The 14,594-nt window shown below is 40.4% G+C and overlaps 2 protein-coding genes across 2 annotated transcripts in view; one reads left to right on the forward strand and one right to left on the reverse strand.

Annotated features, from left to right (window-relative positions):
- Positions 1 to 14,594, forward strand: part of LOC139143758 (puromycin-sensitive aminopeptidase-like) — a 539,468-nt gene that overhangs the window by 339,469 nt on the left and 185,405 nt on the right. The gene's annotated exons all lie outside the window — the stretch shown is intronic.
- On the reverse strand, positions 152 to 14,408 carry LOC139143749 (uncharacterized). Its single transcript, XM_070714291.1, has 5 exons — positions 14,069 to 14,408; positions 5,963 to 6,042; positions 2,551 to 2,648; positions 1,751 to 1,835; positions 152 to 473 (listed from the first exon to the last, which is right to left on the reverse strand). The coding sequence occupies exons 1-5, from the start codon at positions 14,177 to 14,179 to the stop codon at positions 167 to 169; spliced, it is 681 nt and encodes a 226-aa protein (XP_070570392.1). The 5' UTR covers positions 14,180 to 14,408; the 3' UTR covers positions 152 to 166.

The following is a 14,594-nucleotide window of genomic DNA, read 5'->3' on the forward strand; positions in this document are numbered from 1 at the left end:
ATGTGTACATCGATCATACTTTGTGTGTAAAATTTGACATGAAATACATGTCTACAAACATAATACAAATTTCCTATGTAGAGACTACACAGGTACAACCGATACCAAATCTCATGCTGAAGCTAGCCAAAAAAACCCGACAAACATGAAAACGATACCAAAACTATTAATTGACAATTAAGAGTACAGACCTCGAAAAAGTATGTGAAATAAATGCATATTCATATTGTGTATAGATGTAAAACTGTCTCTGTGCCATTGTTAACGTGTATTGAATACTAAGCAAGAATTTCGTACTATGAATTTCAATGAGGGACTGCAGACTACATTTGAAGGACGTCCCTTTCAGGACACTATGCCATACTTCTGTCATGACTGATACAGGTATACAGTGTGACAGGTCACTGACCTCAGGATCGATGACATCGCCATAAACTTTGATGTACACCCCTTTCTTCATCACCAATGAAAACCTGTAGGAAAAGAAAAGTGACGGAGACAGGTTTACAGGAAGGGCCTGAGGGCTGACGAAAATACGCGAGACATGAATGACCGTTTCTCGTGCAACACGAGACAGTACATCGCTGTGATATTTTCGACACTTTTTTGTGATATGGGACGAGTCAAAGCGGCTACAATCAATATTCGTAAGATCTATTGTTCAACAAGTCTCGCCTGAGGCCTTCCGTGTGTTGAACAAAAATTTATATTTCAACAGTCAATTTTACAAGCAAAACGACTAGATGTTTTCAAAGAGTTGCTGCTATTCTTGAGAACCAAGTGCCCCTAACTGAGTTATTTTAAGTGTGCTTTAATCATTGGTTAGAAGTGGCTGGCTATGTCGATGGGAACGATGCATTCATGTGCAGCGCTACAGACTGTTGCATGCATTTCTAGTACAGTTATAGAGAGTAGCTATGGATGTTCAAGGTCATTCTACTTTCCAACAAACGAAAGGTACGGTTTCAACGAAAACAGCCATTTCTGTCATTACAAACACGTCCTGTATTGAGTGTTTATACTGCTGCTTGAAAACAGGACAAAACTCATTCATTCCCGTCGAAAGATCTTTCTCAAGATATGAAGGAAACGTAAGACGCCGTAATCACTCAAAGCACCAGGGCTCTAGTAAAGCTTGACTGGCTATTTCACCATCTCATAGCCATATATCATATAGCAGGATTACAAATTAAAATCTAGCATGTATTTGCTGATGCGGTAACTGGGGTTAAATTGGTCAGCAACAGTTACTGACGGATATTTGACTCCAGTCGGACAGAAGAACAGTTGCCCACCGTTCGGTGGTCGTCGTGATAAACACAAATAACAGGAGTGCATAGAGCAAATGATTGAGAATAAAGAATTTCAGCCACTCCACTTGCACAGAAAACGAGACTTCCAAACACAATACGCATTAAACAGTCGGTATGAACAAGATGCTCTCCACTTGGTGAACCAAGTGCCCCATCGTGGGGGTCTAAAGACGACTTTAATCAGTCGTCAACGCAACGATGTGGCATAATTTGCTATTTTGTGTACAAATTTGATCCTTGTTGATGCCATTTCTGTTTGCACATACGTCTGTTTACACTCATGCACATCTTCGCTTGCCAAGGTCTCTTGTCCGGGCAGCTGGATGCTCCCCGAAACCAGCTAGTTAGTGGGAAGTAACGGACGATGACTAATGCTATTTGTATCACATGTGTAAACGGAATGCGTGATAAACACTTTCTTTATTCCATGCACTCACCTAGTGGTCTCTGCAGGTTGGCACATCTGTAGTAGTAAGGGTTTGGTATTATCATCCAGAACAATGGCAGTCACCAAGGATGGGTCTGAATAGAGTACAGGACAGAATATTACACTTTGCTCTAAAAGAGTACGTGGAAAGTCTTTATATATGGGACGGTCATATGAATGATTTTCAAAGTTGCCGACACGAATGTGTCGTTAATAATTCAAAACAGTGCAGAACGCAAACCTATACTATTATCAGACTATGGCGTGATTTTCGCCTTTTGAGACGGAACGGGGCTGAAAATTGGGTTTATTTGCTCTGTGTACGTGTGGATTATTTTAACGCATTGTGCAATATTTCCAATATTTTGGATAACTACAACGTTTTGGCCAGTTTCTCTGTTCCTGCTCTCACTAGCTGTTTGTGTATGTCTTGTGTAAGAAGTTGCTTTCAATTTCATCAGACTCCACGTGTTGTATTGCTGACTAACAGGAACTACTGCTGAATAAAATCGTTTCCTCATTCTATTCAAGTTAAAAAGCTCATTTCCTGCTGGCTGTTCCAACCAATCAGTTCTTTTGTTTGTGGATTTAGGGAAACGCTGTCCGGTACTGCACCCTTTAGGCTTCTAACCGGGATGTATAGACCCGTCTATAGGAGGACAGTCCCCCGAGGGACTGTGATAGGAATATTTGTCAGGCCAGTCAGAAACAAAATGTTAATTTAATCGCCGGAAATGAGAGTGCGTTAAAACACAGTTATGCAAATGACTCTGGTTACCACATGGCGGTCAATATTGTCAGCCAACTCACCTGGTCTTCTGAGGGCGGTTTCCATGGTCAGATAATATAAATTCGGATCGTGCGTTTCCAACCTGTATTTCTGTAGAACCATCGCTACGAGTTCTTTGCTGCAAAGAGAGAATGTGTGAGATGAAAATTATCAGTGAATCAAAGTGATTGCAGCCGATGATAGGCCTACCTGGTTGAAATGTGCTATAAACAGACGAATTGAAGTAAAATTTAAATGCATATTTGTCACATAGCCCGCACCTTGCTGGTTTTTGCATGGGAAATGTAAGTCCATGGTGTGAATTACGTTCGTTAAAACTTTGTCGACTAATGCCTAGAAAAAAGACAGATTTGTAGAGGTTCTTGACATTGGCAACAATAATGTCGCAATGTGACTTTTTTTAATTTTCTTAATCGTCCAACTACCTGCACAAGGATTACTTTTCACCGACTACAAGGGATAGTGTCTCCCCCTTTTAGCATTTCATTGAATGACGTGAAGGTATAGCTCTACATACAGTCTAGTGCTAATAATTTTACTGATTCCATAACCTGGCTCATCATTTGGTTTTGTGTGTAAACTGTTTGTTTGGGAACTCCACGATGAGAATTTTGTTGAAAACACTTCAGAAGGGCGGACAGCTTTAAACTGCTGTGGCGTGACTAGGAACAGATCCACTTCTTGGCTTAGGAGAACGAATCCTATTTATCGTTACACCACAGGGTACACAGGCTTGTTGTTTATTTGTGTTTGTTTGTTGTTTGTTTGTTTGTGTGTATGTTTGTGTTTGTTTATTTGTTATTTTTAATAAAATAACAGCGAAAAGCTGTTTTGTTAATATTTGTCAATAAAGAGCAGTTTATTTGTTTATTTGTTTGTTTATTTATTTGTTTGTTTGTTTGTTTGTTGATACGTATTTCCGATGGTTAGGGTTAGGGTTAGGCTTAAGTTAGGGTTAGGGTTAGGGTTAGGCTTAAGTTAGGGTTAGGGTTAGGGTTAGGGTTAGGGTTAGGCTTAAGTTAGGGTTAGGGTTAGGCTTATTCACTCCACTATATATTGAGACAAGGGGAGCAAGTGGGATTCCAACATCTGTATTTTCAAGTCAAGAAAAAACACACCAAATAAATGCCGGACAATTGAAATATTGGGTTTGTGGCAGCATCATGTCCTGTACTTACCACACCTATCCTTTAATTCGATGGAAAGGGCAAAAATCGGCGATATTTAGCATCTTTCTCCTTTGATTCGTACTGTTTGTACGGCAAAACGTAAGTGTCACACTTTGGCGGGTTAGTACGTCAGTGAAATTCAAATCGGACCAATCAGATAGCTTGTTAGCCCTGCCTTGGCCCGAACTGGAGACGTTACCGTTATGGGGCTCGAACCAGGATGATTTTACTTTGGCGCATTTTGCCATGTTCATTTTCCCTTTACGAATCGTCGACAACTTTGTATACCGCAACATTCACTTTGGTCTTATGAGAAGAAGGTTCCACTAGAGTACTTCAACTATACATCTGTGCGAAACGCACTCATTTCCAATCAGTTCGTGAGATATACGAGCCTAGATGGACAAAAACATGAGCGTAACCCGGAAGTAAACAAATACAGAGAGACCGTCGCCACGCCACGGTTGAATTTTCGCGGCTGGAAAAGTTGTGCTTGGTATTGGTTCAATTCATTAAATAGTTTTCTAGCTATCGAAAGTAAACTACGAGCAGTAACCTTCCAACTACGAACAATACTGTACTCGTCCGATTATACTATAAGCCCCCGGTTCGGCAACACTGAACAGTGAACGGTGGTAAAAACTGGAGGGGCTCGAGTATCCCATTTTTTTCTGCCACGCCACCACGGTCGCTTAACTTATGCTAATTTTATGCACGATTTTTTCAACTCCTCTGGATGTGTCTATCGCTTTCCAAATCAACTTTATCCAAAGGTATTGATTACACAATCTCTGAATACAGAAGTGACATTTTGGTAAAATGCAGCGTCGAAAAAACCCCAAACTTGAAACAAAGACGTCATGTACATGTATGCTGCTGATCTGAGTGTATGTGAACTGGCATGGCATGCATATTGCCTACACGGAAAGGCAACTCAATATTCCTGTATCAAACCGTATACATCTTGTGAAAACAACAACATAGCAGTGATTGTAATAGTCACCAGGAAAAAAGCTTCACAAATGAAAGGATAATTAATTGCTTCAAACAAAAGCAACTGCATGTTCACATGAAAAACAGACATCGTGGCCGTCAATGAAAATAAACCATGGCAGACGTGTGTGAGACTATTCTATTTAGGCGACGGGGTGAGCAGGGTCAAAGAATCAAGAAAGTACTGGGAAAACGTGTCATTTTCCTTACGTTGCTGTCAAGGGAACTCGAGTTTCCCATTGTTTTTACATCTTTTAATGGTTAAAGTATGATCCGTTGTCATGAACAGTGAATCAACGACTTTTTTGTTGCATTCTCGATATCTGCGAACACGTATTAGTCACAGGCACGACTGCATCTTGCTGTGGTATAGTCGCTTGAGAACTGGCGTTCGCGTATACTGCTGTGAGTCTAACAAGCTGCCTGATTGGTCCGATTTGAATTTCTCTGACGTACTAACCCGCCAAAGTGTGACACTTACGTTTTGCCGTACAAACTGTACGAATCAAAGGAGAAAGATGCTAAATATCGCCGATTTTTGCCCTTTCCATCGAATCAAAGGATAGGTGTGGTAAGTACAGGACATGATGCTGCCACAAACCCAATATTTCAATTGTCCGGCATTTATTTGGTGTGTTTTCTTGACTTGAAAATACAGATGTTGGAATCCCACTTGCTCCCCTTGTCTCCATATATAGAGGGAGTGAATAAGCCTAACCCTAACCCTAAACCTAACTTAAGCCTAAGCCTAAGCCTAAGCCTAACCCTAACTTAAGCCTAACTCTAACCCTAACCATCGGAAATACGTATCAACAAACAAACAAACAAACAAATAAATAAATAAAACAAACAAATAAACAAATAAACTGCTCATTATTGACAAATATTAACAAAACAGCTTTTCGCTGTTTTTTATTAAAAATAACAAATAAACAAACACAAACATACACACAAACAAACAGACACAAATAAACAACAAGCACGTGTACCTGTGATCCGAGATGACAGACATGCTAGACTACTCAATGTAGTAAAAGGCAATTTCATCTTTCTTCAAACTCTCATTAGTTGATTAATCCGTCTTAATATTGAAGACACGTTGTTTTACTTTATTCGAAAACAGATTCTCGTCAATAGACAGAATATTCAGAACTCAAGTCAAATCTACCCTTCCGTAATTCACTAGAATACACACTGACGTTGAAAGTCATAATTGTTATAATGAAGGATAAATGATTACACTCTGGTACTATTCAATTCATCCACTTACCTTGTCGTATCTCTGTCGATAACGAATGTTTTGTATTCCCATTCTTTGCGTAAAATACTGGCGTGTATTCGGATCGAACCCTGTGGAAGAAAAGATGGGCGTCAATGCCGGCAGCAAACGGGCGTTTTCCCGCCTAAATTTGATCGAACAAAGTCAGGTTTTCTCACAACAATTTCGGAAAGACATCTTTTATCCTTGGCTGAGACTACTCTTTAAATTCTCAACAATGCATTTATTTCAGCATGGTGGATATTAATTTGACAATGCATTAGTTTCAACAGAGTGGATATTGACGTGTCTCCGAATGAAAAATTCAACAATTCTTATATACACCATGTTCGGTTCCCGCCAAAAGTGTCGTGTAGCGGTTGACACAGGTATTATTACAAAATGCCATGGTAGCTGTCTTAGATTTTGGGTTTATCTTTCTAAATGGATAATATGACACACCTTGTCTATTCATATTTATGTTGCTGATAGGATAACTGGGTTCAGTGAATGTATAAAATTGTAATGTTACGATAAACTTTGTTCATCGTTTATTATTGAAAAAAGATAGAGCAGGTTTACTAACTAATTAAGCAGAATCTATTAGCGGCAAACTTTACGCTGTTTACACTCAAACGATAATTGTAAACCATCTTAACGGAGTATGTCTGCCGTTGTTATTTGTGCCATAACACATATGCATCTGTGCTTTCTGATACGCATTTAAAAAAAAAAAACATTTTGGCGACCGGACCTGCTGTTGTCTGTGTTATTTGTAAGATTAACCCACCCAACCACCTTTGGCACATATCATATGTTTTTCGTGCTGTCGATCGCTGAGCAAGATCACGATATATTTGCGAAGATGCAGTGGTGTAGTTTGCACAGAATTGAAGTATTTCGGTGATTGTGCTTTTCCCATTCTTCATTACTCTTTAGGGTACAACCAGGGCCCCGAGGGCTCTGTATTGGCTCGTACCCCCTCAATGGCTCTACCTCCAAACGACAGAATGCACTCGTGAAACCATGGGTGATATACGTAAAGAGAGCGGTTCCATGGTAACCAAATCTCAAGGGCTACCTCTTTGACACGTATCAGTTACTGATTTTGAGAACGACTCAAAAACAACTTAAAAGCGGGGAATATCTAATTTCCTACTACAAACCGCTTTGATTATCTTTAAAAATCTGCACAACAATATCAAAGCATATACCCAGGGTCCATGATCAAACTATCTTAAGTGTTGTTTACCCCTGCCGGATGTTGGTAGATCACTAAAGGTGGACTAACATAAAGGGGAGTGTTTATCAAACCGTTGGGATTTGTAGAGACTCCATCTCCGAGCCTTTTCATGCCTTCATTGGTTGACAAAAGCCTGGCCTAGTTTCTATAGAGTCAACGCCGACCGCAAAACAATAAAACTTCCGGCAGTTCTTTCAGCCTAGCTTCAGGATATACCTGCGCGCTGATACTGCATTTTCAATGAAAGAACCTTGCTTTCAGCCGATGCTTTTCAGAGTCAATACCTGTTAAAATCGTCTTCGTCCAGGATGAGGCTGGCTACTGAGCACGCATCATTTATAACGATGCAATAATGGGTCCCATAAACTTCTCAACTCGTCCAGATCTTTACCCTGGGCATGGACCCTTGTGTTTCTCGAGGGTCTATGCCCTGGGATGCTGTGTGGAGGGACTGTGGTTAGAGTATAATGTTATACACATCGTTTGGTAAAGATCGGACGCGGTTTGTACACGCAATGCATGGAAATGTTCTTTTACTGCCGTGCTTTAAGGTTGCCAGCAGCATCCAGCCTTCAATTAGCTAATGCTAATCTTTCGCGTTCTTTGGGTTCTTACATTTAAAACCGTCTCGATCATTATTTTAATTTTATGAGCTCGAGACACATTGAATGCACAAGCATGTACTTAAATTGTTTTATGTTTCTTTATCGACGTCGACGGAAGCTGCTGTTTAGGGTGGTGATACATGTATCCCGATTTTAATGTCATCCACGGATTGACAAATTCTATGTCAACGCTTTGGTGATTTGATAGACTGATTGACGAATTACTTTAATTACTTAATTCGTTAGCATGACGTATAGTTACAGAAATGTGATAGTACAGTGGCAAATAAAGTTAAATGAACTCGATCAGACGTCAAGGGGATAGATTTGTATTTGGACCGGTGGAGGGAATGTCAAGGGTAACGGGTAAATGATTTGTAGTCGCAGTTCAGCCGGTGTTCTGACATCCGAGATTGCGAGAGTGAATTAATTGCGATGAACAAGAATCCGAATGCGAATAACCTAAAGAAAGCTATAACTTAACGCATTTGAAGATACACTGATACATTTTAGTGAATGATGGTAATACAGAATATCGATCATAGAACACATAACGATCGGTGATTAACGGCGCGGTTTTCGTTGTTTGCGCACGGACCACACAAGACTGCATAACTTTTGCGTGTCATTTTATACTCAGTTTGTATTCGTGACGACATCGCCAAAAATAAGAACCATGTGTGCTATAGTATGTCCCATTGATTCCCCCCTCTCTCTGCTTCTTTCCCCCAATACATGCGAAGTAATCATCATTCTGGTTGCCCTAGAAACAGAGGAAACAAGAATCTACAAAGACCAAAACAGTGTTGTTTTTACATATGACGTCACTGAGTACCGTTCAATTCGATAATCATTTCCTCATTTGATGGGAAGGGTTTACAATAGGTAGTCTTGTGCCATCTTGTAGAAAGCGAAATCAAGGGCCGTGTGAGATGAAGAGTTACGCTTGAATGGCTGTTTTTGTCAGTGACACCATCTCTTGTTTACATCCATGATGACACATAGAAGGAATATTCTTCCCCTTTTCGCAAACTAACACGTACAAGACACACAGTTTTATATTGTCATGAAATGCACAGACCCCCAACCGTATATGAATTTGGCCAAAACGATTTAATACCCTTTAGGCTTTAACCTGGAGTTAACCGTAGTGATATGATTGTTGTCTCATTTGTTCGAACTTCGGAAAAGTCATATACCATGTGAATCTAGAAAAAAAGTTCTGTTGTTTCAGTTCTTTGGCATTAGCGGGTATGTTTCAACAGTGAAAAAAGACTTTGGGGCACAGAAACAAGTCTGGCATTAAATTTTCATCAGCTGTAAGTTTTGATTCACTTCTCATCATCTTTGTTCAGTTTCTTGTTCTACTCTCACAAATCACGTCGAAATGGCAAAAGGTTAAATCTGTCAACACAGTCTGTATTTATTTAATGTCAAATGTCACCGGTGTGACCTGAGTTTAGGTCTGGGCTGGAATTCAAATGTCAGCAATAACATCGCATATTGTAGACACTACATTGCGTTGAAAAGCCAATGCTTTGTGTTTCAACGTGATTCTCGAATAAAAAGTACAAGCTTTTTGCAGGAAAGAAACAGTAAATATATCAACAAAGGCTATTGTCCCTTCAATATATTTTCCAGCCAAAGGATTAATTCGGTCGAACTTGTTACCGCTATATCGCAAATAAAGATGGTTTATTCCTACGGTAACAGTTAAACAACGGACGCAAGGAATCTGTATTACGGCCGTTACATCCAAGACCCTCGGCTTGGACCTGAACTAAGACAATGGCGTAACAGATACTCGAGTTTATAATTGAATGCACGTGACTGCAAAGTAATCTGAGGTGTCTTTTGCATTAAAAAAGTCATTGAGTACACCAGGTGTAGATAAAAACTTACTGGAAGATCTTGATGGATGCCACATCAGCCATGGCATGACTGACCTTTCGGTGTACTGTTCATTAGTTGAAAATATCGAGATCCCCCCTCCCCCGCGGGATTTACATCCCTCCTCCCGATATCATTGAATCATGAACTGACTCGGTATCATTGAATCATTAAATGACCTGTTATCATTAAACGACTGGGTGTCATTAAATCATTACATGATCAGCTATCATTAAATCATTAAAATGATCCGATACCTCCAAGGCACGACATACATTTTAAACATTTAAACAGGGAAGTGACACATCAAATGCACAACTAATTCATTTATGGATGTAACTTTGAGTTTCGACCGTGACATTTCCGCTTTCAACGACCAATTGAAGAAATCATAAAATCATGAAGCCTTATTTCCGTGCGAGCTTACTGGCGATTTTTAACGGCGGGTTTAGTAAAAAATTACAATTGTATATTTGGATTTCAACAAGAAATGTTAGTAACTCCAAAGACAAGCAAAAAAGAAAGCGTTAATACGATTATTAGGCATTCGAGTGAGATGTGGAATCTCCAGCTCTCCAGATCCTCAAGTTGCATGACAGATAGAAGAATAACGATCCGGGTTGAGTCCGAAGTGGCATCACTTTTAAGTTGTTGTGCCGGAAAGGAGGCTTTGTACTGAACGACGGAACGAAAAGTCTCATACAAACTTGGTGGAAATTTAAATCCTGAGTTGTTATGCCTATGCTAAATATTTGGCTGTGTATGGACCTATTCACAGAAACTCTGAACTTTGCTAAAATGGAAGACGTGATGATATGTCAAAGCTGAAATAAATTTTCTGGCGAACACTGCCTTTGATCAAGAACCTGACACACATTGCGTTATTTAGAAAACGGCAACAGTGAGAATGCCATGGAAGTGATGCTTGTTGGTATTCCATCGCAAGTTTGAAACGACACCAGATGATGCAAACGGTTATATGCAACTGTTTGCTAGGTGAACGTGTACCATCCACAATAACGCCGATGTTTGTGATTTTATTTTGGAAGGAATTCACTGAATATATGACCTGGAGGACCAAGGGTATAGGCTTAATATGGGCAGTCGCTGTCATGACGTCAATAAACATTCACGTGTCAGGGAAATGCGAGAGAGTGTAGACTTTTTTCTAAATTTGTCAAATGCATCTACACTGGGAATATATACAACACTTACATCTGCATGTTGCAGCGTGAAACAGCGCGAAGATTGAGCCGTCCTGACATATTTTGTCATTATCATATCTTTTCAGCCAGCACAACCAGTGAATGTCGAGTCTATAGATGGATGCCATTTCGAAAATTTTCTGCCGTTTTTGAGAGTGGCAGGATTTGAGAGAGAAAGATTTGTGTGGCGAGATCTTGAACATAAATTTACTTGACCTTCAGGGTATAATGTCATATTTTACATTTAAATTATTGGATGGCTGCGAGTTGAAAAGGTCAGATTTTGTCGAATGGAAGACTACACCCGCTAGAAGAAAAGCAATAGCTGGACAGTAGATACAGTCTGGGCATGGCAGACGTTTGCTAATTTAAGGAAGAATGTGTCTCGGGGACAGATATTCTGACTCTCAAATTTTCAGATTTCTTTTCTGATATACCACTTTATACGTGTGAGGGCTCATTATAAAGCTCCTGGAGTAAGAAAAAATTTCACCGTCTTAGCTTTTGGAAATTCGACAATTTTATTTTCCTCCATAGAATTGACACAGGGATGGCGGCTATTTTGAATGTCAAACATCGGTAAATGTTAGGTAATTTGTTTCTCTAGTACCAAAATTTGCACTGTGCTCCCTGAATTTTATTCTTTAGTTGGTGAGAGAATGGTTGAGTTTTACTGAGGAAAGTTTGAGCGAAAGATTAAGCCTTTCACTTTCGAGGCGCATACTACCTTAAATGATCGGTATGTGCGAGCTTTGGTGGCACTATAGTTGTCTGATCGTAAAACGTGATCAGGGTCATTAGACAGACAAATGCTTCAAAAACTGATCACCATGGTTACAGCAATATACGTACGTTCAAGCCTCCCTCGCGCGGCCGCCATGATGCAACAGTTCAAAAGTTGAAAAGCCGAGAGATAAACTAAGGTTCTAGCTGGAAATTTTCCCCAGGGAACATTTAGAATACCAATACCTGTGATGGTGTAACCATGTCAATGTCTTACATGGTCCTTTTTGTTGTTCGAATTAGCTGACGTCATTAACTCGGCTAATCCTAAGACCTTTTCATTCTGAGGTGGACAAATCTTCTACAGCCATAAAGATGTCGTTTACAGAAAAGACACCGGCAAGAGACTGGCAGGCGCTTGTTTGAATTTTGAAACAATTACGCAATGGATGAGAAATGTTCAAGAAAGAGAGAGTGCCATAACTGTAATATTTATATCAGCGTAAAAAGTTCACTGCACATAAAAGGTAACTGGCAAGTTGTTACAGACGTAACAACTCAGTGTTGTAAACTAATCCTTATTTTTGACGAGCACCTACCAGACTGTACGCTGTAAATCATTGGCGTTTTCGGGCAATCTATTATTTACCCCGATCGCTAGACTTGCCCCTTGTCTGTGGGCAAATAAATATCAAAACAAGACTAAATTGAAAGAATAAACTTCAGCAGACTGTCGCGTTAGCGGTGAGGTGATAGAAGCAATATACTCTGCAAGGCTGTTGTGGGATGAACACGGTGGCTAACCGTAACTGCTGACGAGAAAAGCCAAGCGACTGGGGCTAGTCTACCCAATCACTCTAAAGCAGTTAGCGTGCGATGCAAGAAGACAGATCGTGTAACCATGGAGCTAACCTTCTGTTTTAAAATTTACGATCTAGCAGACAGAAGGCCAAAGGAAATTCTGGTGAAGTGTCCCTGTTTTGCAGTCAGGAAAGTTTTCGGTGAAGGATTTCTTCTGATCCGCTGAATGACTATTGTTGCTTCCCATGGCCAGTAAGCCTTTCCATGGCCAGTAAGCCCATCTTTGAAAGGCTGGGAGGGGTACTACACGCTAGCGTCACAGCTCATTTGTTTGGTGTATTATGTCCACGGTACAACATTAAACCAGAGACCTGAACTTTTCAGTGGTAAAGTTTATGTTGTGGTTTGAATGTATTTTTAAAGAGGCGTAACGCCAACGGAACGTTGGGTACCATAGACGATGTACAAGTATAAGGAAATAAACTCTTTCATTTCCATGCTCACATAACCACAGACAGTAGAAATGAGAAGTGTTTACAAGTTGGGGAGTTCAAGTTCGGAAAGAGGTCAAATTTTTCGACCATTAAGTAAACTATCAGTGATCTAGCTTAGAGGCCGGCTGGTTTATAAATACTCCTAAATGTCAGCTCAGAAGGGGCGCGATTCCGTGTCACGGGCGACATCACTCCCCTCCCTAAAATATACCACAAAGGCCCCCAAGGGAGAAACCCATTGACGTAGAAACCCGGCTATGTTGTCCGTTTCATGTTTGAGAAATAAACATAAGGGTAATACTTCCGTTAGCAAGGCCATTGATACAACCAGTCTTACGCTAAGTGGACTGTAGTTACGTCAAAGTGTCAACATGAGAGAACGTATTTGATATGCAAACTTGTTTCAGTTGTTTCACATGGCGACGTATGTTACATTGCGTTATCCAACACAGCGACAAAACTTTCTCGTAGGATTTGGAGTCTGCTGGTATTTCTAACTCGTTTAAGGTCACGCTTGGAACGCGTATCCGCGTGGCCACCTGGGTGTCCAAAAATCTAAAAAATTGGATGCAGTAAATACTCTGAGTATATCGCTGTTGATTATTTTGGTTCTTTCCACTGGGGTTGGTCGGACCAGCGCTCACTAAAACATGCTGACGCAAACATCGAAGTATTTTTGTCGCTCCACCCGGGGCTGTTGTACACCTATAATGGCCAAGTGGCTTACTCATACTGAAGTGTGAACAGACTTGAGTCACTTTGAGAACCTGTCTGGGGTGTCCGATGTAAATTATCGACGCGTCAAGGTCAATTTGATCCTAATTTGCAACGTACTGTCAATTTCACAGAAACCCAATTAACCCCAGAGAACTCCCAACGACCACCTGTTGCATGTAAAGTTTATATCTGGCGGACGGAAATTAAACCTCAGGGAAGTCAAAATTAGGATTCTAGCGTCTTTATCTGTCATCACACCTTTCGAAATGACAGTTCCATTTCTTTAACAGTTACAATTTACTTCCAAAAGTAAGGGATCGAGATGGTTTAATAATTTTCCCACGAACAATTTTGGTGTCAGGCATTCCTGACGCCTTGTAAGCAAATACTTTGTTCTTGCAAAAACATAAACGCCATCACATATTATCACGTATACTCACATAATGGTCGTCTTCGACCCACGCATTGCCGACCCCATCAGGTTGAGCCAATGACGGAAGTGATTTCGCCTTCTTCAAGTTGTTTTTGTACTGTGCACAGTGTTTCAACATGATTCTCGAACTGTGTTGGCACTATAGTTAATGTCCTCACTTGGAAATTCAGAACAGGTACCGATGGCCAATGCAGGATAAGGTTATCCACGTTAGGACGAAATCGTCAGCACTACATCGGGAAGCCCTGCCGGCTCCAAGCCGTTATACATGACAAACTCAAACACAAGGGCAACACCAGCCGATTAGCAGTGACTGCAGCGCAACTTTCACTGTGTGCACACACAAACACGTTGGCGGGATGTACGTAGTCTGCTTTCAAATGCAAATTTGTAATCCCACACCCATAAAAGGAACCGTGAGTTTTTATCGACACTCCCCTCTTTGAAGTTGGTGAAACCCTTCAGCGGGTCTATTGTAAAGTTTACCGGACATTCCATTTACCGCATTCATGGTCAGTGATTACTTAGAGATT

The sequence above is a fragment of the Ptychodera flava genome, chromosome 11 (assembly GCF_041260155.1).
Source record: "Ptychodera flava strain L36383 chromosome 11, AS_Pfla_20210202, whole genome shotgun sequence".
NCBI lineage: Eukaryota > Metazoa > Hemichordata > Enteropneusta > Ptychoderidae > Ptychodera > Ptychodera flava.